At 39.4% G+C, this 27,878-nt stretch overlaps 2 protein-coding genes across 2 annotated transcripts in view; one reads left to right on the top strand and one right to left on the bottom strand.

Moving 5' to 3' along the window:
* Positions 1 to 1,992: 1,992 nt before the first annotated feature.
* The window catches only part of rtf2 (replication termination factor 2), a 36,601-nt gene continuing 10,715 nt past the window's right edge, over positions 1,993 to 27,878 (top strand). Inside the window, exons 1-5 of the mRNA XM_042089979.1 lie at positions 1,993 to 2,170; positions 8,736 to 8,830; positions 9,007 to 9,100; positions 9,941 to 10,077; positions 10,543 to 10,621. Coding sequence (XP_041945913.1) covers positions 2,102 to 2,170; positions 8,736 to 8,830; positions 9,007 to 9,100; positions 9,941 to 10,077; positions 10,543 to 10,621 — 474 coding nt within the window. The 5' untranslated portion in view covers positions 1,993 to 2,101. The remainder of the gene's footprint in view (positions 2,171 to 8,735; positions 8,831 to 9,006; positions 9,101 to 9,940; positions 10,078 to 10,542; positions 10,622 to 27,878) is intronic.
* On the bottom strand, positions 17,857 to 27,149 carry gcnt7 (glucosaminyl (N-acetyl) transferase family member 7). The gene is made up of 4 exons (XM_042089978.1): positions 26,567 to 27,149; positions 23,470 to 24,454; positions 22,065 to 22,160; positions 17,857 to 18,134 (listed from the first exon to the last, which is right to left on the bottom strand). The coding sequence occupies exons 2-4, from the start codon at positions 24,416 to 24,418 to the stop codon at positions 17,872 to 17,874; spliced, it is 1,308 nt and encodes a 435-aa protein (XP_041945912.1). The 5' UTR covers positions 24,419 to 24,454; positions 26,567 to 27,149; the 3' UTR covers positions 17,857 to 17,871.

The following is a 27,878-nucleotide window of genomic DNA, read 5'->3' as shown; positions in this document are numbered from 1 at the left end:
AAAGGGACTTTCAAAGAGTTTTCAAAGAGTTTGCTAACATAACTCTTGGGATAATGAAAACCCACCTCGAAACATATCTCTGGGTTGAGTTAGATGTAATCAAATTCAACTCTTAACTCAATTTATGAGTTGCTGCTATGGGTCTAATCGAACAAATGGAAGTCAGGTAACATATTAGGCCTACGGAGTGCATTTTGTAAACTAAAAGAAATGGTCTGGAATATGAATCTGAATAGTTAAATAAAAATCCCTCACGTGTTTTCTGATCACAGCATATCATACAATGCTAATCAGTCCAGTGTTTAACAGAACAAATCAATTGTGCGGGCTGCAGATATCCACACAAAGGTACCCTTTCACAAACTAATGGTCACTCACTGATGTGAAGGTCAATGGTAAACTAATCAGCTCTGTGGAAGGCACAGGAAGTAATCGCGTTAGCGCTCACTAAGTCTTCTTGGAGAACATTTATTCCTCACCCAGTCTGTCAAAAAGGCTAGATGTCATCTGCCACCTCTATACCCATTTTTCTAACAGAGCTTTTGAGTCAGTGAGTATACAAACTGCAAAATGATGCTGTAGATCGCGAGCGACGTACAAAATAGTACAAAACATAGTTGCACATAATCAAGTGAATTATGAAACCACACTAGATAAAACAGATTAAATACAAAATTGTTTGTTTTTGTCCTACCAGTGTTGAAAAACAATATACACCAAGCATACATCGCAGATGTGTTTGGTGTACACAGTCAAACAACATCAGCACGTTCTGCTCAATTTGAATAGATTTAGAGTGCTTTTACTGTTGGTTTTATCTGAGACACGCACACTTGAAGATATGTTATTTTCAGTGTTGGATGATTGCACCATGAGGCAAGGTGTCCTAATGCAGGGATCCGCATTCGAACGCAGTCTGATAGCATTCTAATGCTAACAGGGGACAGGGAGCACAGTAGGATATCACTTCATCTTGTCTTACTAACTGTCCCTCCTGCTCATGCTGTAGATGTTGATGTGATCTTTTACTTCAGCACTGCCAACATTCATATCTCAGCTGTGTTCATGATGTAACAGCTTTTTCAGGTGGTAGAAGGCAAAGATTAGTTACAATTAATGCAATAATTATGTTCACATTGCTTGTCAGTTAAACTGCCCCTCACATTCTCAATAATGTATTAATAGTTCAACAGTACTTGTTTTCAAACATATAGTGGGTGTGTATCAATCACTCATTACCCTAGGCCCTCTTATAACAGCTATAGTCACTAAACTAACTTCCATCTCCCTCCATGTAGACTCAGTAGAATGAATGAAAGGGCATAGGCCTGTTATTGGCTTCGCGTCGCGCCTAACACCAACCCTTAGTTGTTCTTGTCACTTGAACCTACGGCCTCTTGGAACTTATTGCTTAAATAAAACTATATTCCTCTTTTTAATCTTTTAAAATTATATTTTACTTAAACTTGGTTGCTGGAATTTAAGCATATGTCCTCCACTTCTAAAATAGGCTATCATTTCCTGTATTTAAATTTCTGTTTTTGTGCTTCTGAAAGACTGCTCATTTTTCACCAGAAGGAACAGAGATTTAAAAACGGTAACCGGAATCATATTTGTCCTTACCTCTCCATGGACAGATGTAGGCCTTATTCTATTTTCTTCCTTATGCATTTAACAATTTAAGTGCAAATCCATTGAAATCAACAATGTAAGTCCAATTTTCAATTGAAAACATCCAAATAGTGGGTTAAATACTACTTACAGTAACACAAAAGAAAGTACATTTCTATAAACAAGCAAGCAAAATCTCTTGTTAATTCGTGTGGAACAGTCGAGAGATAGGCCTACTCACAGGAAAGATTTCTTTGTAATGTTGGATGCATGCTGCCATCTAGTGGACATGCAGCACATTTTCAACAGTTTCAACGATAGGGGGCGGCATCTAGGAAAAGGTTAGCATAAAATCCAAACAGCCGCTCTTGGTCCATCTCATTGATTGATTGTTTACAGTAAATTCCTGAGATTGTAGCAGTTAGCAGTTGCGCACATAGTTCTACTTTCCAAATAGAATTGCTAACTGAGTCTAAATCAACTAGTCAACATGGGATGTGATGGTGGAACTATTCCTAAAAGACACGAGTTGGTGAAAGGGCCTAAGAAGGTAGAAAAGGTAAGAGGTTCAGGTACTTAACGTTAGTCGTAAAACGCACTAACAGCTTAATGCTAGCTCCATGTATGATAGGATAAGCTAACTGAAAGTTAGCTAATCTAAAGATGGCATAACGTTAATGAGTTGCACTCTGAAATATTCTAGTTACAGTCAGCAAACATACAAGTATTATTTTATCGTTAAGTTACAACGATGTCATCCGCGCTTTATCGTTAACGTTAGCGTTATCAATTTTAGGCTAAACATTTTAACACTGACAGTAAGGTATGGCAACGTCAGCGACTGCTAGCTTCTAACTTTAACCAGAGGAGTTCTTACAAATTAGTTTGCTTGTTTGTAGGCCTTGTAAGTTAAACTTAAGTGGCGTTATGCAACCTTTCTGTTTAATGGCAATGGAGTATGAAGACATTTATTTACGATTTGAATGCACATTGTAGGTAACGTTTGTCAGTTATGTTTATGGCAAACTAGCAGAGGCGGACAGAGTACACAGCTTCATTACTTGAGTAAAAGTACAGATACCCCTTGCTAAATTTTACTCAAGTACAAGTAAAAGTGCAACAGTCAGATGTCTACTTAAGTAAAAGTACTGAAGTACTTGTTTTTAAAAGTACTTGAGTGTCAAGAGTACAAGAGTACATTTTCTAAATATTGCATTACTACTGCCACAGTGCTTACATTTATGTACAGAAACGTCCTACATGGAGTTATGAAAAATGTTAATGTGGAGAATGTAAAAGGAATTGAAAGTAAAATCAAGTAATTTTCATCTTTTTACCATGTTGCCAGGGATGGGCAGTATTTCTAATACATGTATTTAAAATACGTATTTCAAATACAAAATACTATTTTGTAATTGAAACACATGAAGTGAAAACTACTAACTTTAACTTGTTCAGCAAATTGAAATAGTCTGGCGAGGTGGGGCCACGGGTTGGCACATTCCCAGGCATCCAGTAACCTGCTACGTCTTCATCCATTGTTTCGTCCATGGTTTCTTCTCTTAATCTAAATCTGACCATGGAGTTGACTTTGGCGGAAAGCTGAAGGTGATTGCTGATGGGCTGTCCCAATCAGTGGTGCCTGCACAATCCAATCACATTTGAGAGGGAAACAACAAATTGAGGGTTTCCGAAAATTTTCTTTTTTCCTTTTTTTAGAAGAAGTAACGGGTACTCACGGTTATGGATAGAAATGTAGCGGAGTAAAGAGTACAATATTTGCCTCTCAAATGTACTTGAGTAAAGTCATGAGTACTCTCCAAAAATGATACTCGAGTAAAGTACAGATCCCTCAAAATTGTACTCAAGTACTGTACTCAAGTAAATGTACTCCGTTACTGTCCGGCTCTGCAAACTAGCTAGCTTAGACTTCTGAGCATGAGCTTAACTTTATTCTAGATGGTTGTAACTTGTACACATTTCTTGATGTTCTAACGTTAATGTTACACACTGTCACAGCAGATTGTGCGTTTGAGTTTATGATTAACGTATACCGAATGATTACTCGAATACCGGCGCCCATTGACTTACATTGAACACATGTAAACAAAACCTCAATTATGTGCTCAAACTAATGCCGCTGACTTATGACAACAACCATTCCACTTTGATACAAAACTACATTTTTGTACAACATTTATCCAGCAGAAATTACAGAATTTGGATCAGGTAATGTGGAGAAATATCGATATTAAGAAAATTGCCGCTGCGTGACGCAGAGTTAATGGCATTTCCCCTTGTCCATGAGTCACGTATAACAGGTCACGTCGGTGGCCGTTATCCCTCACATGTCAGAGTAATGACATTCAAAAACGTACCTTTATATTACATTACAATTTATAAAGGAACAAAATGTCAAAAGAATTAAGCAATATGTTAGCTGGATGACACGAATATTAGTAAGGAAAAACAAGTAGACCTACTCCATAGTCACGTGTGCCTGTTCATTCATTCCATGTCAATAGAACAAACCAAATTAGAATAGGCTAGTAATGCAATACTACATATATACATACATACATACATACATACATACATACATATACATATATACAGAGAGAGAGAGAGCGCAATACAGAACAGGTTGTCGGTCTGAACTGAAGTTAGTGCTGCATGTAAACACACACCTGTCACGCTACATTTATATGTGTATGTATGTAATGTAATGTGTGTGTGTGTGTGTGTGTGTGTGTGTATGTATGTATACACACATACACACACACACACACACACACACACACACACACACACACACATTACATATGTATGTATGTATGTATGTATGTATGTGTGTGTATGTGTATATATATATATATATATATATATATATATATGCACACACACACATTACATACATACACATATCAGTGTTTCCCACAGAATTGTGGCGGTAGCTGACTTGGACAAGGGGGGGGGGGGGGGGGGTTTAATAAGATCGTCTTGGTAGTGTATAAACTTAGGTCTAATTGAGTGCCTGTCACTTTAAGATGTTTGTGATTAACACAGTTAACTTTAAAAGGCTGCCGATGTGTGGATGCAATTCATAACGTTTTCTACAAAGTTAAAATAAAGGTTCCTACTTCTCCTTGGGACAAGCACTTTTGAATTTTGGAAAACACTTTTCCATTTACATCAGGAAAGTCAATAAAATGAGCCCTTCAACGAAATTGACAAGCAGCTGTAAGTAGGCTAAGCATGCTAAATTCTACATCCAAACAGTAATCTAACGTTAGCTTTAAGATACTGCTTGATTGCATGACTTAACTTTAAGTTTAGTCTCTTCAATGTAGCCTACTATGTTGTGATAAGATTTTCAGCATGGTCACGATGCTAAGCGGATTTAATAGCAATTTAGCCAGACGTCTTCTATGCAATGCTTCTATGTGGCAACAACAATCCTTCAACAATCGTGAATATTTTGTTAAATGCACATGCAGAGGAGGGGCAGCAGGCTACGACAGAGAGCGGGGCGGGGTAAGGAAAGGCTGCGTGCGTAAAAAGCGCAGCTCAATGGCAATGCAAGGATTTGATCTTATATTTAAATTAAATTAAATTAAACATAGAATATTCATCTGTGGCGGCCGATTTTGATTTGTGACGCCCCGCCACAGATTAGTCAATGTATGGGGAAACACTGCATATAAATGTAGCGTGACAAGTGTGTTTACATGCAGCACTAACTGTTTACAAGCAATAACTTCAGTTCAGTAAAACCGACGACCCGTTCTGTATTGTTCTCTCTCTCTCTCTCTCTCTCTCTCTCTCTCTCTCTCTCTCTCTCTCTGTCTGTGTGTGTATATATATATATATATATATATATATATATATATATATATATATATATATATATATACACACACACAGAGAGAGAGAGAGAGGGCAATGCAGAAGAGTTTTTGCTGTATGTAAACACACTTGTCACGCTACATTTATATAAATGCACAAATAGGCTGACACCAGACATAATTTCACTGCATTTCTTACTTCCAGTAACTATATGCATGTGACAATAAACTTCCTTGTATCCTTCATCGAAAGACACAACATACATGTCAAGACATCGAAGACACAACATACATGTCATATGTACATGTAAGTAATTAACTGGTACACTTAATAGGTTTATTCCACTGTATCAAAGAGTAACAAGGTTGTAGCAGCACAGCTGTTACATGTACACTGAAGACAATGAGGCCTTGACTGGAGCTAAGAATGATTTGTATATCAAATCTTTCATGACCAGATTTACCCCATCCAGCAGGTCTCAGGTCAGCTTTTTGCCTCTGATGAAAATTTAGGCAAATTGGCAACGTTTTGTAAAAGCACTCCGTATTACAATGTAACAACTATAGCCTATGTAGCTACCCACAAATACATAATGCAAGTGCAATGATAGTACAGTACCTGATAGTACATGTTGTTACACAGGTTGTACCACTGTACCTAATTAGGTAGGTACACTGTAACAGCGACACATTAAAATAAAGTGTTGCCGATGAATTTCCCCAGTAGTGGACAATAAAGACTTCTCTTCTAGCCTACACGTCACATGTAGCCTACTAGAAGTGATGTTTCAGCTAGAAGTGATGGTTCATAAATTAACCCTGCAACTTTGCTGATGCACAGAACAGGTGTGCTGAGCTTTGTTTTTGGCTTACAAAGTGTTGTAAGTAAGTAGTCTATAGGCAGGTGGTGAGACAGGTCAAGAAATATGGTGCAGTGAAACACTATACAGTTGATTTTCAGAAGGTGGTTTAGAGTAGTATAAATGAAATCTAAATATGTGCACTGTATTACCTTATAAGAGCAGAATATGAATATAAATAACAATGTCAGTTGATATTATTTTAAATGTTGGTGACACTACATTAATAAGGAGAATACCAATAATAAACAATAATGTGAATGCAATATCAATGGGCAATAAATGCAAATCAACAAATACTATAACATACAAACAATGACTCAGAACAGCCTAAGTGCATGGTGAACAAATATGTCTGTAAACCCCTGTTGACAGGTGCATGCAAAAACACAGAAAGCAGACAAGGATTTTATTTTTATAACACATGTAATAAGCAATGAACATTTGAAGATGTATTGTTTTGTTCTTCTAACATCAATAGTAGTTGTTCAGAGGTTGTAACATAATGATACATACATGCTGCCTGTCACATTATGAATATATACCCTGTCTTGTCTTGCACATCAGAAGCAGCAGCACTATGCTATTACATCGTTCACCGTAGGGACTAATATGAGGGAGACTGAGCTGCCAATCTCTCTTAACAGGTCCTGCATCATATCTACAAATATCTGTTCTGCTCTGCACAAACATAAGCAGGGTCTGATTTAGCGTGGCATGAGTGCTGACAATAACATGGTTCCCTGCAGTGTTTGGTGAATTCCCATTGATGTTTGTGCCTTCTGTTTGAATGTACATTTTATGTGTGGCATCTCATTCCTCAGTTGTCTAACATGTTTTCTGACGGCCACTGATTGCATTAGCAGCTGAAAGACTAACTTGTAACAAGGTCCCAATTGTGGATACACCCATTAACAGTCCTTGCGACCAATGACATCTGGATCAACTACAAACTTTTGATTGATTTTTCAACAATAAACAATTAGTTCAGTGTAATATGTTCAGCTCTCTCCCCCATCTTAATAAGTCAACATTACATGATATGACCCTATTTTTACATTATAGCCTACATATGTTATAGCCTAACCCTTATCTATAGGTGACTGATGAGATTCATGTTAGCATATATTCATTGGCGCCACAATTAATATTGGAGCTATTTCACCAAAGATCCGCTTTAACCCTCTCTGATTTCACTGTCGCAGACCCAGACGTGCTTGGTAGCCTAGGCTACGTAGTCATAGGCCAACATGATACTTAAGCCCCCGTGTCATCATGACTTAGGTTAGCCTATGTTCTTACTGTTGTTATTATCTGTAGGACATATTGTCTGTGGAACACAATTGTAGGCTAGGCCTATATTTGATTTTCAGTAAGCTTATATATCAATGATAAAGCTTCTTTACTTTTTTGGTGTAATTATTTAGTTTTTTTTTTTTTTATCTATGTAGGCTATTTCTTTAATGTTACATTATTATTTTGTTAATACATGGAATAAATCACCACAAACACACGCGACTGTAGCCTATTAGCTTCTTCTGTAGCCTACCCGGCTTGCGCAGCGTGGCTAACAACAACCCTAAAACAAGTGTAACCGTCGGCTCCTCGAGGCTTATTACTTAAACTAAGTTACAGCAGCTATTAGGCCCGAGGTGCAGTGAAATTGCGTCATCTGGTGATCATACAATTCACCCGCTATTAGACCCGAAATGCAGGAGAAGTGGATATTCAACCACGCCATCCTTCAGGTCGCATCGACACCTATGTGTACTTTATGTACTGTGTCATGCTGCCATCTAGTGGTTGTGGAATATTTAACAGCCATTATAGTTCTGGGAATAGATGTGCCCTCGAATAAATGTTATACAAATTATTTGGGTAATCCATCTAATAAATTGTGTTTTTCTTTTTATACTTCGTACCTTTATAAATTGAAGTGTATCATGAAGGTACCTTTTTCAATGTCATTACTCTGACATTCGACATTAGTCGACCATAAATTTGGGCAATGGGCACATTGTTAGGGGTTGACACTTTGCATAAGATTTCTCCACATTACTTAATCCAAATTCTGTGATTTTTTTTGTTCTATAAAAGTTGTACAATTATGTAGTTTCGTATCAAAGTGGAATGGTTGTTTTCATAAGTCAGCGGCGTTAGTTTGAGCACATAATTGACGTTTTGTTTACATGTGTTCAATGTAAGTCAATGGGAGCCGGAAATCCATAAATAGCGGCGTCCAAAGAATCTTTTGCCGGATAGCAAGACAGCGGTTCTGAATTAGGCACAGGTGGTATGTTAGATCTCGGCCAGCGGAATTGAGTTTTTGTCCTTGACATAAAAAATTATTAACTTATAACATGACTTTGGTATCCTCTTGGTAAATCCTGCCTAACCTCTACCCTAAATTCCTCAACAGGTCGATAAGAGCGCTGAACTTGCTGCCCGATGGAAGTACTGTGCACTGAGTCAGGAGAAACTGCGTCGCCCCATCGTTGCCTGCGATTTGGGAAGGTGTGTGTTCGCTGTCATAGGCAGGCTCTGAACGCTATGGGACTTCAGCACTCGTGCTATATGCTTTTGGCATTCTAGTGAATCTATCTATATCTATTTTGGTGAATATGAAAGTAGTGTCTTTCCAATATGGCACAGTGTGCAGCTCAATTGTTTGTATTCTTCTTCACTTGTAGGATTTACAACAAAGATGCAGTGATTGAATACCTGCTGGATAAATCCGCTGAGAGACCCAACACTGAAGTGGCAACGCACATTCGTGGTATAAAGGTCAGTTTTGGAATAGTATAGACTTACTGTGATGGTTCATGCAGCGAAAATAAACCATTTTTACAGATGTGGTGTCTTCAAGTTTTTGGTGATCATTATACAGAAAGCCTAAACATGATCAAATGTCATAGGTGTATCCAAGTGCTGGGAAATTGGCCCATGTGACTCTTTTACTTGGTTAAATAATCTCTGCTTTAAGAGGAGACCATGTGCTGTCCTTTTTGCAGATCTGTCAAAAGCATTTTATATACTGTTGATCATCAGTTCTTACATATATAGCATATGTAGTATGTCTTTGTTGCTCTAGGCCAGTGTTTATCACTGACCAAGGACCACTTAACCAATAAATAGAAACCTCACGGACCATCTAGCTAAAAAATAAAAAACAGTAGACCTACTTCAACAGTATATTACACAATAGACATATCACTGAACAACCTTGCTTATTGTCTTGGCACCTTGCTTATTGTGTCAGAGGACTCGTATGATTTAAACTGGCGTAGCTTACACAGTGTTGCAGAACTGTTTGGATTTACATACAGGTTGGTTCAATATTGCAAACAACTCATCTACAGTATATTATATTTTACCACGTCTGCCCACGGACCACTTGGGATAGCTTGCGGACCACCAGTGGTCCCCGGACCACACTTTGAGAAACACTGCTCTAGGCGATTGGTTTCAGAAGAGGTTTTAGGTGTGATGTTTGGAAATGTCAATTCGTAGTTCTTGCTGCAGATATCAAAGCATAATCTCTCAATAATCATCAACGACAACAGACCAGATTTAGAATTGTACCTTTGCTGTTGTTTGATTGTCTCTGCACTTGCAATTGAACAGGATGTTAAGGAGCTGAACCTAACAGACAACCCAGCCTGGGATGGTGAGAGCAACACGAAAGGGGATCGCTATGAAGCCCTGCACCGTGCCATGTTCATCTGCCCAGTGGTTGGCTTGGAGATGAATGGGAAGCACAAGTGAGTACAACTGCAGTGCTTGACTGTGATGAGTTTCTGTACACACAGGTGCAGTGATCCGTTACAATGCATTAATCAATAAACAAGACAGTTAAGTTTTTTTGTTTCAGCATCAGTTTAGATTAAACACACTTTTTTGTTTTAAGGGAGTATGCAGGTTGTCCAGTAATCAGATAATTATACATAGAGGTAAAACCTTCACAATCTTTTAATTACTCAGTCACTCTATGGGGCAGTAATTATAGTTTCTGGATGACAATGTTGTGATCAGCAACGTGTGTGGTTATGCTAGCAGCCAATCTGTTTCTGATCTTATCTTTTTTTTCTCAGTATACTCATATCAAAGAGTACATGATTAACCAGTACTGCATGTGTTTATTGTGGTTGGTTGTTTTCCTTTTTTCCAAATGTATGATTTTTTTTTTTAAATGAATGTTTATTTAACATTTGTGGAACTTCCTGTAGGTTCAGTTTCCTGCAAACCTGTGGTTGTGTTTTCTCCGAACGTGCCCTTAAGGAAGTCAAAACTGAGATCTGTCACAAGGTAATTTTGCATCTTCTGAATGTATTCTTGTTTGAGTTGTTATACTATAGAGCTGCACATTCATTTTAGTTTGGTTCATTCTTTTCCCTGTGGATTTTCCGTCCCGTGTCACTGATTGCAAACAATATTCTAAATAATGCTAAGCGTGATTTTATGGTTCTGTGTTGAATCTACACCTGCTATTTTGAGAATAAAGTCCACTCCTGAAAACTTGTTTTGTTGCTGATAAAGAATTAAAAAAAGAAAACCTCAGGATGCCACAGAGTGGTAGAGGCATTCAGATAAATTATTACAATCATTTATTTGGTAAACTTGTGTTTATCTAACCAGTCACAAGTCGAGTAGTCGGACTTGTCTTTTCTCTTACGAATAAAAAAGTGAGCAACATTTACTGATGACTACTTCCCTCTTGTTAACCTCGATAAGACATATTGGTGGTATGCTGCAGCCAAGTAGATACTGCTCATAAGCAATCATCTCAATTTAATAATTTTACACATTTTCACACCAAGTACAGTGTGCAGTGATTTTAGCGTTTGTGTTCTGTAGCATACCTGATCATACTTCTGGGCTTTCTGTATGATTATTTTAAGATTTTAAACCAATTATATTAAACAATTACATAAACAATTTCATTACTTTGACAAAAAGTAACAGTACGGATGGTCAGACAAAGGGCAACAAGGGGTGGGGGGGGGGGTCATTTGAAAACATTGGAAAATTCAACTCAATATACTATTCCGCTGTATATAAGGAAGTAGTGTTGCACGGTGTATCGATACTAAAAAGGTATCACGATGCCTTCACGCAAAAAACTATACGATTTTCGACGTTTTTAGAATCGATACTTTATTAAAATTAACGTTCTGTGTCTGCGTGCCGTGAACTGCTGCTCTCACTGCTCCTTGCACGCATCTAGGCAAGTGGGCGTGTCAAGCAGGCAGCTCGTGAGTGAGTGAGTGCGCAGCCAACGTCAACATACAGTAGTTCTTTGCCGACCGTCCTCGGCCTTGTGGATAAAACAAAAGGTGAAGTGAAATCTGCAACTATTTCGGATACATCGCGAATAGTGAAGGCAAGCCATCAGGTACACAGAGGCCCGTTTGTGAAATATGTTTCAAAGTCATTTAAAAGCAGTAGACTACGCATGGAACTTGGCTAAACACCTCGCAGACAAACATTTTTTGTTCAAAGAACGACAGGTTAACGAATATGCTATAGAAAACACGACTACATGGTTAGTGGCAAGTTCTTCTCTTCTTTTTTTAGTCTAGCCTAAGTGAAACGAGTATGGTTCTCTGGGATAAAGCGAACCTTCCTTCATCAATGAATTTTGACGAGACATAACGAGCTGTAATCATTTTGACGAGACATAACGAGCTGTAATCATAAGGCGCTAACGTGATGAAAGCGCAATGTTCACGCCAGAATAACATTACCATAACTTGTAAACAATCTATTTCATGTTCGGTCAGTACTACTGGTAATATTTGTCATGGCATGTAGACTGCAATTTGTTCAATAAGTATTGCCCAGATGTAGGATAGGATACCCGAAATGCGCTAATTAAATCCCACAGCATATAATACCTACCCTGGAAATCCAGAGTTCTCGCGAGAGCACAATTTGAATTGTGCCCGCAAGATACTCTGGCCACGAGCAATGATCCAAATTTCTTCTATCTCTCGAGCGAGAGGGACCAATCAAATCAGTGTAGGCGGGACAAAGGCGAGCTACACTGATGACTGACACTGATGAATTGTTGTGATTGGTCGTAGCGTTATCCAACTGCATGCAGTGAGAGTTTCAAATGCATGCTTGGTGCCGCCCCTCGAATTGGGCCATTTTCATTACTCATGGCCAGACCCTTAATCTGAAAGATTCCAGGGTCTGGTTTACCAGGCTATATAATACCACCAAAGCGTGTTGAGTTCTAATAATAATAGCGGCTTATTGTTACGTGGTAGCAAATCATGTTATCAAAGAAATAGACGTAGGCTAATGTAGGAATGCACACAGACATATTGCAACAGGTAATGGTGTAGGCCTATCTGACGAAGACCTGGTTGGAACGTCGTACTTGTACACTGGGCGCAAAGAAGACTATCCTCACATTTTTCCCTTTGCAACTGTCAAAGAATTCCCATGAACACGGGAAGGCCTAGGGAAGCCTATACTGTACATCAGATGGCCTAACGATTAGGCCCCTCTGCATAGCATTCAGTGATTGGCATGCAGTAATTTCAACACTGACCTTGATCTAGCCTAGTTTGGCTATTTAAAGCTACTTTATTGGCAAAACACAACACAATGTAAATGAACTATAACAAAAAATAAAGGACTTAATCACACAAAGTAGGCCTACTATTTTACTGACTATAAAAATAATAATTATGTAGGAAGTTTAGAACCCAGAATTGACCTGCACACTACAAAAGTGCACCGAATTCAACACAAATGACTCGATACACTTGGAGGAGGTATGAATCCTTTCTTTTCCAGATATCTTAGGATTTCGCCGTAGTATCGTTTCAGTATCGAGCATCGTGATATTTATGGCAGGTATCGTATCGAAGTCATAATTTTGGTATCGTGACCACACTATAAGGAAGTCAAATCAAGTTACAGTGAGAATGCAAGCTGAAAGAGATGGGTTTTTACATTTCTTTTAAAGTTCATAATAGATTCACAATTCTTGATGTGATTGGGAAGAGAATTCCAGACCTTAGGGGCAGTGTGACCGAACGCTATTTCTCCCATGGTGTTGAGGTTCATTTTTGGTGCGTTAAGTAGACCTGCTGAGGAGGATCGCAGTGAGCAGGCAGGGTTGTAGTTCTCCAAGAGGTCAGTAAGATAGGTGGGAGCATGACGATGGAGGGCCTTGTATGTGAGGAGCAGAATTTTGAATTGGATGCGGTATGCAGTAGGAAGCCAATGAAGCTGGTGAGCACAGGTGTTATATGGCTTGTAGATTTGGAGAGGGTGATCCTTGCTGCAGTGTTTTGGATTAATTGGAGCCGGTGGAGTAGGAAACAGGCAATGATCATGCTGGGAGGAAGAGAGACGGTATGCTTTGTAGACATATATAGCTGGGTGTCATCAGCATAGCAGTGAGAAGTTGCCGATGCCAATGTTGCACACCCAAGTTTTTGAATATTACATAGAATGTAATATATAATGCAGAGTTTCCAATACATTGACTTATTTGTGGCGGCCCACCACAATATCAACATTGACCACCACACAATGATTTTCCAGGTTGTACTAAATTGTGCTTAAATCTGGTTAGCATCATAACCACTCTGTGCTAATTTGTTAAAAACTTGTATTCAAGTTAATTCTGCAAACCAACCACCACAAATGGAATTCAATTCTGTTGGAAACACTGTAATGTGTGTATGCATTTGTACATAATAGAATGGCAGGAACTGATTTCACCCACCATGCACATTTGCCCCCCCCCCCCCCCCATGTTGACTCCATGCTTACGGCCTAATGTCAATATAATTTAATACGTTTTGGCCCTTTAGGCTTCACAAAAATACAAAGTCAACTTCCCTCTCCTCAAAACATTGTAGCACCTCTATGTCAAGGCTATTTAAAGGGCCAGTTCATCCATGTTACTAAAAAAAGACTGAGCTATTTTCCCAAACACCTCTGGCGATAGGCTATCTTTCCATCCAGCTGCTTGGCAGAGTGTGGGGTGGGGGCTTGAAAACGTTTGTAGTCCTGAGGCCCACAGTAATGTTAAGGCACCCCTGATTAGGCTAAGGCCTGCATTATGTAAAATTTGCAATAAATGCAAAATACAATATATTGCATTAGTGTAGACATAATATCTGATTGAGTCTGTACTATACTTGATTTCACATTCAAAGTAAACATATCATAGGCTTACATCTCTGTGACATTGCACATCATTTTGACCTTGTGACGTTTCCTTCTCACTAACTTGTTGTCCACCAAACTTGTTCTCCAGATCGATGTTTGCAGCTTTTTATCAAAAGTAGTTTATGTTTTGATACACATTCCTCACCTAAGGCATCTTGCAAAAAATGTAAATACTTTTAATAATGGAAATAATTCAAACAATTAAAATTACATAAAAGAAAATAAGCAGACATTTATGGAATCAGTCACTTATGAAAGTGTAAAAATGTACACAAACATAATAAAGTGCAGTCTACACACAAAGCCATGGATTTTACAGTAATCATCAGCGTTCACTGATTATCAAAGATGCAAACCACCCACCAAAGGCTCTGATATGAGTTCAGCATGCCCATATAACCACCTGCACTGAGGTCATATGAAGTTTATGCCTGTCATCCTACCTCTGCCTCTATGGAAATGATGACATGGAAACTGATCAGAGCAAGCAGTGAGTCATTTGACTTGATTATGATGATTATGTTTATAGGTCGCAAACAAACTCCCACCATCATGAAATAACCAAATCGTCACTGTCTAAATAACATGTATGTCAAAAATCGTTACCTGGTGAAAAAATAAACTGTTTCAAAATAATTAAACATCGCGCCATCAAAATTGATACAGTATTATACATTATGTATAATGTATTGATACATTATGACACATTGTTTTCATTGCACAGCGACAGAATTCCTTTGTATTATTTTTCATTAAGACAACATTCAGGTAGACCTTATTGTGGTAGATGGAAGGGGTTGTTTTTATATGAACAAAAACAAGCTAAAAATAGTTAATACAATTAAAACGTTTGTGATGGTTCTTCTTTCCATAGTATGATAAAGAATGATAAGACGCATTTGACCTGTTTGTGTGTGTGTGTGTGATGTGTAGGCTTTCATGGGAAAAGTAAATGATGGCGTGCGGAGACCACATGCAAATCTAAGGCTGCATTTACATTTTTGGGATGATGGTAGCATAGTAGTTAACCTGTTAGCATTAGGAGTAGTTTGATGGCATACAATCAACGTTGCAACATTGCAATGAACATCGCATCCACCAACAAACCTAAGAATATCTTGAAAGAACAAAGAATGAAGAAAGAAATGTCATGTTTTGTCATGTTGTAGTGCTGTCAGACACTATAACAATAGAGGCTTATTGCTGAAGCGCCAGCGTAAGAGTCAGCCCTTGGTTAAGCCGGACGCGGTCAAGACGATCAAGTTTACCTGGGCAAGTTCACCAACAAAGGCAAATATGTGCCGCTCCTCCATATCTGTTATCACTGGCCAAAAGGCGCAGAAATCTAGCTAACCTCTGGTCATTAAAACAGTCCTCAGCTACAAGCGCCTCCTTCTCAATGGGCTTGTGGAACTGCCAATCTGCAATACACAAAGCTGATTTTATTGCTGCCTATGCCAACCACCTTTCTTTGGAACTTCTTGCCCTCACTGAGACTGGGATCTTGCATATCACTGAGACTTGATCGTCTCCTGTCTACCTTGTAAGAATGTAATAATTTCCTAATAATGTAATAAAAAAACCTCATAACTCCAAAAACATTTAATAAAACCTGATGATGTAATAATCCCCGATAATGTAATAAAGCGCATTTCCCAATAACGTAATAATCTCTGTACCGATAATGTTACAAATTATTACATTAATGGGAGGTTATTACATTATCAGGTCAATCTTACTTTTTCCAGAACCTAATAATGTAATATCTCCCAATATTGTAATAACTTTGGCCAACGCTGTAGTAACAGGCGACCATTTATTGGGCGACAAGTGGTGAAGCCCACAAATTCACAGGCTACTGCATGCTAGCCCAGTGCCTTACACGCACACACACACACACACACTTTTTGTGTGTGGGTGAAGTGGGCTTTCCAACTTTCCAACCTGTTCTGTGGATATCAAGCAGTTGGGTGATATATCCGAACAACATTTGGAACTCCGAACTTAGTCGGCTGTTACTGTACACTACTCCCCTCCTAGTATTTTGGACGGATGTCATGTAAATGAGCTCATGTCTGAACGAAGCGAAGATAATGCAGAGATTCTGTTCAAAATGTGCATGTTCATCCACGTTCCACCTGTTTGACCACACAGAGATTCAGTTTATGTGCATCGGTGTCGTTCACACATAATGTCCACATAATGTCCCCATGTAAGCATCATATCGGAATCACCCGAAGGGTTGGACATCCGTTGGACAAAGATCTGCAGGATATGTCTGAAAACAGTTTATGACTATCTAACACCACTAAAAAAAACAGCAAAACACAGTTATGGTTACCATGGAAACAAAATATCCCTAGACTCCAGTTGTCTGCATGGTTATTTTATGGTACAAATAAAGGCATTAGACCATGTTTTCCTGATGAGGTATCGGAGAACAAACAGTCAACATTAGTAGTCAATATTGCGGATGTAACAGGTTTAATGTGAAAAACAAGGAAATCCTGAATCTGAAAAGCTGCACTGCAAGAATTTGAATCAGATTGTTTTACACAAAAGATCTGATCTGCCTCTCCCTTTTGCACATTTTCTAACAGAATTAAATGGTACACCAAAGCCCAGAGTGCCTCCAGCTTTAATCATGAAAAATAACAATAATAATTCATATTATTTCTTTGGATTGACTGACCTGAATACATCTAGTTGGCACACTTTGCTTCAAGAGCCATTTCATTCTGTCTTCATGTTTATACAGGTTAGAATAGTTACACATAATTTTAACTTTATATATACTTACACATAGTTTACATTTCAGCTCAACTTACATTCAGAAAACACAAAACATGTCTGCTTTCATTAATGTCAAGGCCTATATGGAAAGCATAAGGGACTGGAGTGAGGTGTTTTTTTGTTTTTGTTTTTTTTACTTAAATGTAATTTGCCAAATATAACATTTTAAGTACTTAATAAACCAAAATATATTCTCTGGATGGCTTGTTATTCACTGCTGTTCATCTTCACATGAGTGAATGTGGAGGACTGGCTTCTGTTATTCGGTTGTAATGTACCTGAGATGTTGATTGCATCATGTTCATAGTGGCATTGCACCACTGTTCTCTTAAGAGAGCCTAGACCTAATTATACCACAGCCATCTCTCTAAAGACTGTCAGTTTAACTGACTCTAGGCCCGTGCCTGTGCCTATTACGAAGTTCTCAAGAGTGCAATGTTTGCGTATCTCAGTAGTGCCACATTTGCGTACCTTAAGGCTATCTGATTTATTGTGATGCATTGTAAACATATTCATTTCCTTCAGCATTCCTTAGCTTACTTTATCTCCAATATAGTTTCCATTAGCTAACTTGGGTATAGCAGATTGCTTTTCAGCCCTGCTGTGTTGTTACAGCATTGGCTGGTGTCAATTTCATGTGCTAGATGCCAGGATGGCTGTATGGGCACTGCAGCTTGCTGCAGGACTTTAAGTCGGTGCCACTGCTCTAGACAGTGGAGAGCATCTGGAAAGGTTTCAATTCCAAATTTGTTGGCAAACATACTTTCCTTGTTGATGATCCAAGGGATATCCTCTATGCTGTAGATGCAGATATCCCTGATGTAGTGACCTGAAATTGAGGATTATTACAGACACAGATTAGTGTTGGTCTAGTGAAGTCTCTTGTTTTGTAAACCTTAATTTTGTGTTCCCTGCTTGAAATCAGATGGTCAACGTCTGTAGAATATCCTTGGAAGGTGTTTGTGCTTTATAGACATGGCATTTTGATCAACAATGATTATATAAATCAATCTATCAATAATAATAATAATAATAATAATAATAATAATAATAATAATAATAATAATAATAATAAGGGTGTTCCCATATTTATGGAGGTGAGTTTTGGACTTGAATTAATAAACAAATCTTAGTAGCAGTGAATTAATTTCATAACTTTTTAATGTAAGGTCTGCAGCAAATCCTCAAAATGTACATCCTTAAAATACCATTATGTACTTTTGTGGGAGACTACACGTTTTCTACACACTGTATTTAGAAAATATTTGCATAATGCATTGCACACAGTTGGAATTACTAAACCTTTTGAGGGTATCCGTGGGGTTTTAAAAAGTATTAAAGGTAAACTATGCAGTATTGGCATATTCCTTACTGTTTTCTCGGTTTTTGCTTCTTTTTCGCTGGCTCTGTCATGACGAATGCCTGAGAAACTCCATCGCTACCTTTTTCTAGCCGGTGCCTGGCGTGTATGTGTATTTGAATGCAGTAAAGCAATTTGTTACACTCGTTATACTTCCTGACACTGAGGCCGTCGGCCCACAGTTGCAAGGGTGTTTTTTCCGCTCACAGGCGCTAGGGGGAAGCGAGACGGCCACCATTCAACCCGAAAAAAGTCATATAACCATTCCAATGACTCTGAAGCTGTTAAATTAAGGTAAATTAAGCTAAAAAAACTTGCACTTTAAGCTAAAACTGCATAGTGTGCTTTTAAAAGGTAGTACATTTTACAAGGTAGCCAGCCATGTACATGGGAGCTCACAGGCATGCCCCCAGAGTGTAGCGCTGTATCTGCCTGGCTATGTTAGCTGCTGGCTGTAGCAACTCAAGCTAGGTAAAAGCAATTTTTCTTTTTTGAACCGACCGTACTCGGTGACCTCGAAATGGAGATCTATGTGAGAACTCACCGGATTTCTCCTTTAAATTTGGAACTATTTTTTTAAACAATAAATAGCTCATTCATTGTTTCCATGCATTCAGGAGCAGGACACCGCCACTCCTAGGCTGTGTGCGCTGCTGGAAAAATCTTCAAATGATCAGTAATATCACAGGTGAATAATAACTTTGACTCGCACATTGTGAAGGCACAACACACAAAGTTATCTTAACTTAATTGCTGACATAATTTTAAGTGCATTAAATACTGGCAAATCCTGGCTTTTTACAGGCGCTCTCCTTCTGTTTCTTAACATTAGGCCTACAGGTGATTTTGAAGTAGGCTATTATTACAAGCGATATCAGACACTTGACAATGAAGTAAGTATGAGGGCAGATGTTAAGTTAAACAAACTGCTTACACCTGACGATGTCCTGCTTTGCATCAATTTGTGAATTCATAGTAGTCAGAATAAATAACATGTAAAATGAAATACAAGAAGTAGGCTACTTTTGCATCCTGATGTTTATTTAGCTTACCACACAGAGGTGGCGCATCAAAATAAAAGTTCCTGGACACTTTAGTATCTAGGCAGTTCAAAAAGTCCCTTGACTGTTTGTGCACACAGAGGGTAATTTGGGGGTGCTATAAGTAGGATTACATTAACACACAGGATTCGATGTTAAAATCCCTTGTGCCAAAGTCCAAGGTAAAAACACATTCAGAAGCCCCTACTCAAATTAACTTTAAAAAGCACGCTACCCACAAATCTGCCAACAAATGGTCACAAACACAAGACAAATGGCCCATCCAACAGCAGTATATAGTATGCGGCATGTCATTGGGGTTATCAAGTGGGCACCCTCATTCACGGATGTTTCGTTAAGTTAGGCCCACGACACCTCATGAAGGCTTAACAGTGAAACCAGAGTCCTGGAGACACTCCCCACCATGCTGCCACCATATTACCACATTGAAATATCCAATACCCAAAATACTCTTAACCAGCCTAGACATGGTCTAGGTTGGCTAGGTTGGTGCGTCCCGTTGATGTGGACTGAACCATAACCATAAAAACCCTAGCCAACCACCATCAACCTAGGCACAGCCCATCACAAACACAAAACAAATTAGCCAGTTAGCTTAGGCCCCATCACAAACACAAAACAAATTAGCCAGTTAGCTTACGCCCCATGTTGCCACCATATTACCACAATAAACATCCAAATACCCTTAACCAACCTAGGCATGGTCTAGGTTGGTCCGTCCCGTTGATGTGGACTGAACCATAACCATAAAAACCCTAGCCAACCACCATCAACCTAGGCACAGCCCATCACAAACACAAAACAAATTAGCCAGTTAGCTTACGCCCCATGTTGCCACCATATTACCACAATAAACATCCAAATACCCTTAACCAATTGGATCAAATTGTATTGAATAGAATCAACTAGGTATGAACTGAAGTTTGAAATCAATTAATTTCTTACCCCGGTCAATATATTAAAACAACTTTGTTTCAAATTTGGCTTAGAAAGGTGTCGCCGATGAAACTCAATGATGTTGAGGTTTTCAAATTGTTGAGAATGTATTGAATATCACCTCAGGATTTCTGTATACCCTGCTCTTGTACAAACCCCTACCCTCATTTGTACAAAGACATTTTCTTTTTCAAGTCATCGATCTGAGAGTTAGTGTTTGGTCTGATTGATTCAAGCACAAAGTAGCTCAAATACTACTTTCAGTGGTTCAAAAGACTCATCTACTTATTAACTGTCCTTAATTAGCATCAGGATTAATATTTTGTTCTGTGACTTTCAGGGGAGTGTAGTCGTTGTTTTTACCGCAAGCCCTTTTATCTTTTTGATAAGGCATGTAAGTAAGAAATGTAAGATAAGTGTACTTGGTAGCTGGTATGTTGACAGAAAAATACATAGGCTTACCCACCTAGAGATTTATTTCAAGGTAGGCGTTACTAATCAGGAACATGTTGGTTGCTGGAGATCTGTTGATATCATTTCTTTTAAGTATAACATGGCTATTTGGGAAATGTGTCAGTGTGGGTATAACACCTAGATTATTATTTAAAAGTGTGCAATTGTATTGTATATCAGTTTCTATCAGAGTGGTTACATACAATGAAATATAAACCCAAGTGAACATTTTAACATCAACTTTTTATGGAGTTGACCATATGAATAGACCTCAACAGTCCCGCCCCTCCTCCTAGAGAGCTTAGTTTACGAAAGTATGTTTCCCATTAATTTCTCCAATCGACGTCTGGAAAAATCCATATATAAAGAGTTTTAGACCATGCCTTAGGCTAACCAGCTACTACGTGACTCATAATCATACAACATATCATTTTGAATAAAAAAAAAAACGAACAAAATAAAAAAAGGCACAAGGTACAAGTCTGTGTACATATTTTAAATTCTGAGTGAAGGAACTACTATCCCATGAGCATGTTCAAACTTACACATTACGAACATTTGCAGCCTAATGATAGTTTAACATGCCTATATTTTAATGTTAACAAGAAGATGACTAACTTCCTACCGTTTCTATTGAGTAAATTCAACTTTCAAGATGAGAAAAACGTTTTATCGGACAGCAACAGATCGGTTCTGACAGCCTCGGTATCCATCTGGATTCCAGCGAGTAACGAAACGACAGGCGTGGGAACAGTGGCATTAAACATTTCCATGACAACGGCGATCTCTACCAATCAAAGGCTCTGCTTTTACCAGCTTTTACACATTAGGATGTTGGGTAGTGTAGTACTTTTCTGTTAAATTGCAAATAAAACATTTCTTCTCAAAACAAGGTTGATGCCCCATTCCGGAATCGGCTGTGGGCAGGACTGTTACGGTCTAATGTTACCTTTACAGCCATTATGTGTAGTTCCTTCTTGATCTTTCCACTTTATGGCACGAATATCCCCTTCCCAGCCTCCATTTAGATGACTTCCTGGTGCATCTGTGGTCAGAGGAATGCATAATTCAATTTGTTTCCCGTCCACTCAAGAATTATGAATTATGGAGTAAAATGACCATCACACAACCGATAGATGTGTGTGTATACAATTTTGTGAATCTCTGTACTGACTGCAGGATCAATGTTTGTGTTAAACATGTCATCATTTCAATAGGGATATTTACTGAGGACTGACTCCTTTCCATCATGAGATTTGCAATTGTATTGGGGTGTGTATCAGTGTGCCCATTGGAAATGGCTCAAGCACAACTTCACAGAGCTTGTGTGTACCAGGGCTTTCTTTTTTACATCTCTTCCTGGGATGGATGAGAATTGATTACTCCCAATTGATTTTAGGCCATCTATATCTATAAAAGCAAGAAGTGTCTGTGTGTCCGTCTGTGTGTCCTAATGTCTGTGGCACGCATATCTCGCTAACTGTTTGTCAGACTGATTTCACTTGGCAGGTGTCTTGCTACGGGCATGAGTAAGTGCAGTGACAAATTTGACGTTGTCTGAATAAGAAATGAAAAAGATATTGTTAAATATATCGGTAAAAGAAGGACACATTGGCTTTCGCAGCTAGCCACTCCCCCTCCCACACAGCACTGTAGTGTAAGCTACCAGTGAGGATAAAAGCAGGGCTTTGGCAGAACTGGATCAGTGTAGGTTACACGGGTAAAAACTTTAGCGAGTGAAGGATGTGTTAACATGTCTGACCTCAACAATAAAGACCCTCTGTATGCGGTTTGCTTGCATAAAATGACTCCGTGGATTTTGCAACAACACGCCAACACACACAGGTATGCAATGGCTCTTCAAAATGACGTAAAAAATGATGTGCAATAAACGGACACTTCGAATAGCCCAGGCTACTTTGGACTGTCTTTTGACTTTGAATAAGCAAACGACAATTCCAACTGCAAGGTCCTAAATTGAAACGAGCGATAATGGTCCCGCATTAAAGAACATCTCAGAATGCAACGAGTGGCAGACAGTGTGATGTCACTTGTAGGCCACTAGAGACTGTTTTTGAGTCACGCCGTTGCAAATTTCATATGATGATGCATCATTCCACAAAATGGTTTGTTTTCTCTATAATCAAGTTATTCAATAGGCTGAGCATATAGCCTTGACTCAAAACAGCTGTTAGGATTATGTCATTTTGATTTGTGGGTCCAGGTGCCTGTAGGGACACAGGTGCGATTCTGACTTACAATAATTTCCCCATCCCACCCCATCCTTTTCTCCCACTTCCTGTCGCTGTGGTCTGTCTTGTCTATCTGCTTAGGGCTAACTTATTTTCACTCACCTTTAATGTGATTCAGTGTTACCCAGTAGTGCTCATCTGGGCTGAACGTATCCTTAGACCACTCCAAAAAGTCTTTTGCTACTGGACTCTCCAGAACAAACTGTACAAATGCACGGGTCAGGGAGTAGTAGGCTGTTCCAAAATATATTTGGAGGTTGTGTGGCGGGAGGCTCTTCTTGTGGCCCCTCTTGTGCTGTACTACATAGGAGTCGTCCGCTTCCACATACTGAAACTCTGTGCGATAGCGCTTATCCTTTGGCTGCTTGATCCCAGGTGTCATGTTCCGATCTCGCCACTCTTTGCTCTGCATGTATCGCACCAGCTCCAGGTTGCTCTGAATGGGAAAGTCCTGCCCACAGAGGTTGATGACTTTCCTCCAGCGGACAGAGGACTTTACCAGGTCACTCATGCAGTTGATGTCGGCCTGCAGCCGGGAGAAACCGGCATAAGTCACCCTCTCGCTCACTGTGGCTAAGAAAACATTGTCAAAACACCCAGCCAGGAGCCGGACGCTTTTCTTGTAGTCCTCAGGTGCCTTCCTGTCCACGTGAATGCAGTAGACGTTATGCGGGGCATAGATGGCTCTCAGGAGCCTCACAAATGTCTCGAGCTCTTTATGGATCGTGATGATAAAGGCCAAAGGGTACTCTTCTTCCTCTTTGCTCAAAGTCCTGGTGATGAAATGAAAATCTGACCACATCTGAGTACAATTCAGCACCGGGGCCATGAAGTAACCCTCCAGATGGCACTCAGTGCTTTGCCATCTCGTCCCATTCCTGCTGTGGCCCAGGGCTGGACAGTGCTGAGGGAAAGGCCTGCATGTGAGGATGCGACTCTTTGCTTGTGGTGTGTCAAAAACTGTGGTTTTCAAGTATATGATTGAGCAGATAAAAATGCAAATTCCAAGGCAAAAGAGGAAGCTGCATTTGGCATCCTCCAGCTGGGGCATGCTATCACAGCAGTAGCCAGAACAAGATCCCACCTGCTGTAATGTAAACAGTAGGTTTGATTACTTATAATGTATGACCATACAGAATATCTACATGCTATTATTCTGTCTATCTACAGATCTCTATCACTCTATCTCTGTATCTGTCTTTCCATCTCTCTGTGAGGATAAAACAGAAACTTAAAAAGCACATAGAAAAATTGACCAGTGATTTAGATATCCTACTTGTATGCATTACTTTGTATACATCTCCAGCTTCAACCAGTGCTGCTGAAGTAGCAAGAGAAAGTCAAGAAGAGGTAACTGTAGAGAAGAGTAGAGGAGGAGGACCGTAGCAAACATGGTGATGTGGGAGAGCCAGCTTAGTGCAAGTAACAGCTTTCTGTTTTTCCGTCAGCAAGCACAGAGGCACTGAATTGAATCCAGAGTAGCTGGATATGCCACACATAACATGTATTTTACAGCTCGGATGCAATGTGACAGTTAATTTAAACTTCACAACGTATTCGGCAAATTAATATACAAGTTTGATACGGCCAAACAAATGGATCTACTTCAAGTGTTCAAATAACATAAAGGTAATGATCGTTCTAAATTACGTAGGACAATGGGAAATTCAACCAAGCAGTGGAATAACATGTAATAGTAGCCTAATGTGAGCACAGTGATCTATGAAATTATTTCTCTTTTTTTTTTTTTTTTCTGACCTATTATTGCCGTGCTGAGAAAATGTTGTGGGTGCAACTACATTATGTGCCGTTGCATCTAAATGAAGTTAGGCGCACCAATGCAACCAATTTAAATGTTTAGTCTGGAGTCCTGTAAATTAAATCTGATCCTTCATGCCCATTTGTCCTAAGCATTTCACTGCACATTACTCTGTGTATGGTTGTGTATGTGACATAAGATTTTAGCTTTCGTTTCGAGTAAAAAAAGAACCAAAAACTGACTGCTTCAAACTCAGGCTTTTAGCTACACTCTTCTCATAATTTAACTGACGGTTTTGGTTCACCTCCACCACCAGGTCACCACATGAGTGAATCAGAAGGTAGCATTTTGTTTTACTTTCCAGACTGCTGTAGGCATGCTAGCTATTGAACTGGAAATATAGGGGTATTTCACCTACACTATGCAGTCTTGTGCAGTGGCACAGTGCAATGGCACCCCTTGAGATATAGAGCCATTGAATTGCCTACATCACCAGTCTTAAAAACGAGTGTGGAACACTCCAGAAACAAAGAAGCCCATGTGGTCTGCTGACCTTCAGTTGTTATCTAATCGCCTCCCTGGGTACGCTATTCACCTGAGCCCAGTAGAATGTGTCTCATTGGCTGATCGTACATCTGAGATTTGTACTTATCATGGAAATGTGTGGCTTTTTAATGAAATCTCCAGGGTTTGAGCAAGGTAGGCAACCTTGAGTGACAAACAAACACATGTTGATGCCAGTGCATGGAATAAAAGCTAAGTTGGCCAAAGAAATGTTTATGTAAAAATTGTGTTATTTTATATATTTACAATATTGCCCCTATTGGCATCTATGTGAAGTAACAACTTTTTCTACAGTATCTCAAATTTACTTTTCTAATCTGTCACTCCTCAGTACATACCTCTGTATCTGCATCAGGCAAAATTTGATTACTACAATTCTTACTTTATTGTAAAATATATTGCAATAGAAAGATCAATCAAAATTGATGGTTTAAAAATGCAGATATTTTTGAAAGTCATGAATTATCAAAGTTACAATTCTTACCTCTAACATTATGAAAGCATTAAAAACCTTAGCAGTAGCCACAGCCTGTGAGCTGAACATGGCAAAAGAGAATAAATGCATAATCTAACTCACGTAATCAGTGAAGAGAAGTAGCCGGAGCACCTGTGGATCCCCAGCTCATTTATCAGACAGCTGCAGCCGAAGGGCTCGCTCTATGAATGAGCTGTTTAAAGATAAAGTTCACCTGGACTGAGCTCTCTACACTGGCAAGCAGTGTGGAGTGTTTAATAATCATCATTGAACAAAAGAAAAATTCAAATTTCGCTCATATGCCCAGCCCCCTGCTGCATAGACGTATGTGTCTATCCCGCCTTTGTATTCCACTCACTCGCGTCACCATCAGTGTTTTTGCCAAGAGCGTGCTACTGTACCTTAAGAGCCTCCGCATGTGGACATTTTGCGATGAACGAGGTTAAACATTAGTGAGGTTCTAGGTCCAGGCCTGGAGCTTTGCAGCGGTGATTGGTGCTTTCTCTCTTTCTTTCTCTCTCTCTCACACACAGCGGAGAATCAGGTGGCTAACTCCTGGCTCTGTGTTTCCACCACCCGAGCGTCTAATGCACGAGGCCACTGTAGTTGTCGCTGTCACGGTCGCTGCCAGCGCTGCTGCTGCTGTTGTTGTTCCTGCCACCGTCACATTAGCTGTCTGTCTGTGCGGGGTGTTTGTGGCTGCTGTCCTCCTCTGCCACCCCCCTCTGCTGAGGAGCTGCTCTGCTTCCATTCCCCATGAGGGGACATGACTGGGAGAGGGCCAATCCAGCATAGCAACCAGCCAAGTCTCCTCCCCTTCTTACACACACACACAAGCACACACACACACACACACACACACACACACACACACACACACACACACACACACACACACACACACAAGCACACACTACAGTTTATCTTTCTGGCTGTTTTTCACTTCCTCTCACTCCTTCACCCTTTCCACTGCTCTCTTGACTCCTCTGTATATATGTATCCAACCAGCTTTTCTCCATCATGAACTTGTTTGACTCTGCCTGCCCAGTTGGATTGAACTGAATCTTGTCTGTGTTGGAAGCCTCAGCTCCCAGCTCTCAGTGAGTGAGCGGACTGGTGCGTGTGTGCCTGCGTTTGCTGCCTGAGCAGCTCCGGAGATTAGCCCTCTTGTCAACACTGATAGAGGTCACATTCAGCTTGCCGTGGTATACAATAGGTCCCCTGGTGGTGAATTAGTTTAGCAGCTTTTGTCTTTGTGTTCATCTGTGCATGTCAGAGAGAGTAAGAGAGAAACTGAGTATGAATATGCAGAGTCAAGTCATATTTATTTGCATAGCACATTTTAAAAAAAAGAAAAACTGAGTTGTTCCAAAATGATTTACAGGATAAAAAAAAAAAAAATGTTTCTACATTACAAATATAGGCTGGAATATAAAGTAATGAATGTGTTTTGTATGTTAACAGCTTGTAATGAGTATGCTGAGTACAACAACATTTTTAAATAATACTTCACAATCTGTCCATAGCCTTCTCACATGATCACATTAATATAGCACCTTTTTATACCATGAGTAGGCAAAATGTCATGAGTCATAATGCTTGCCATTTGTTTCGTCAAGCTATTTTTCAGTTATACACAGGAAAGATCCTTACTATTGATTGGGACATTCTGCACTGGCCGAATCAAGCCAGCAACCAATTCAAATTAATACT

This window comes from Alosa sapidissima, chromosome 4 (genome assembly GCF_018492685.1).
Source record: "Alosa sapidissima isolate fAloSap1 chromosome 4, fAloSap1.pri, whole genome shotgun sequence".
Taxonomy (NCBI): Eukaryota; Metazoa; Chordata; class Actinopteri; order Clupeiformes; family Clupeidae; genus Alosa; species Alosa sapidissima.
This window is presented reverse-complemented; position numbering and strand designations above follow the sequence as displayed.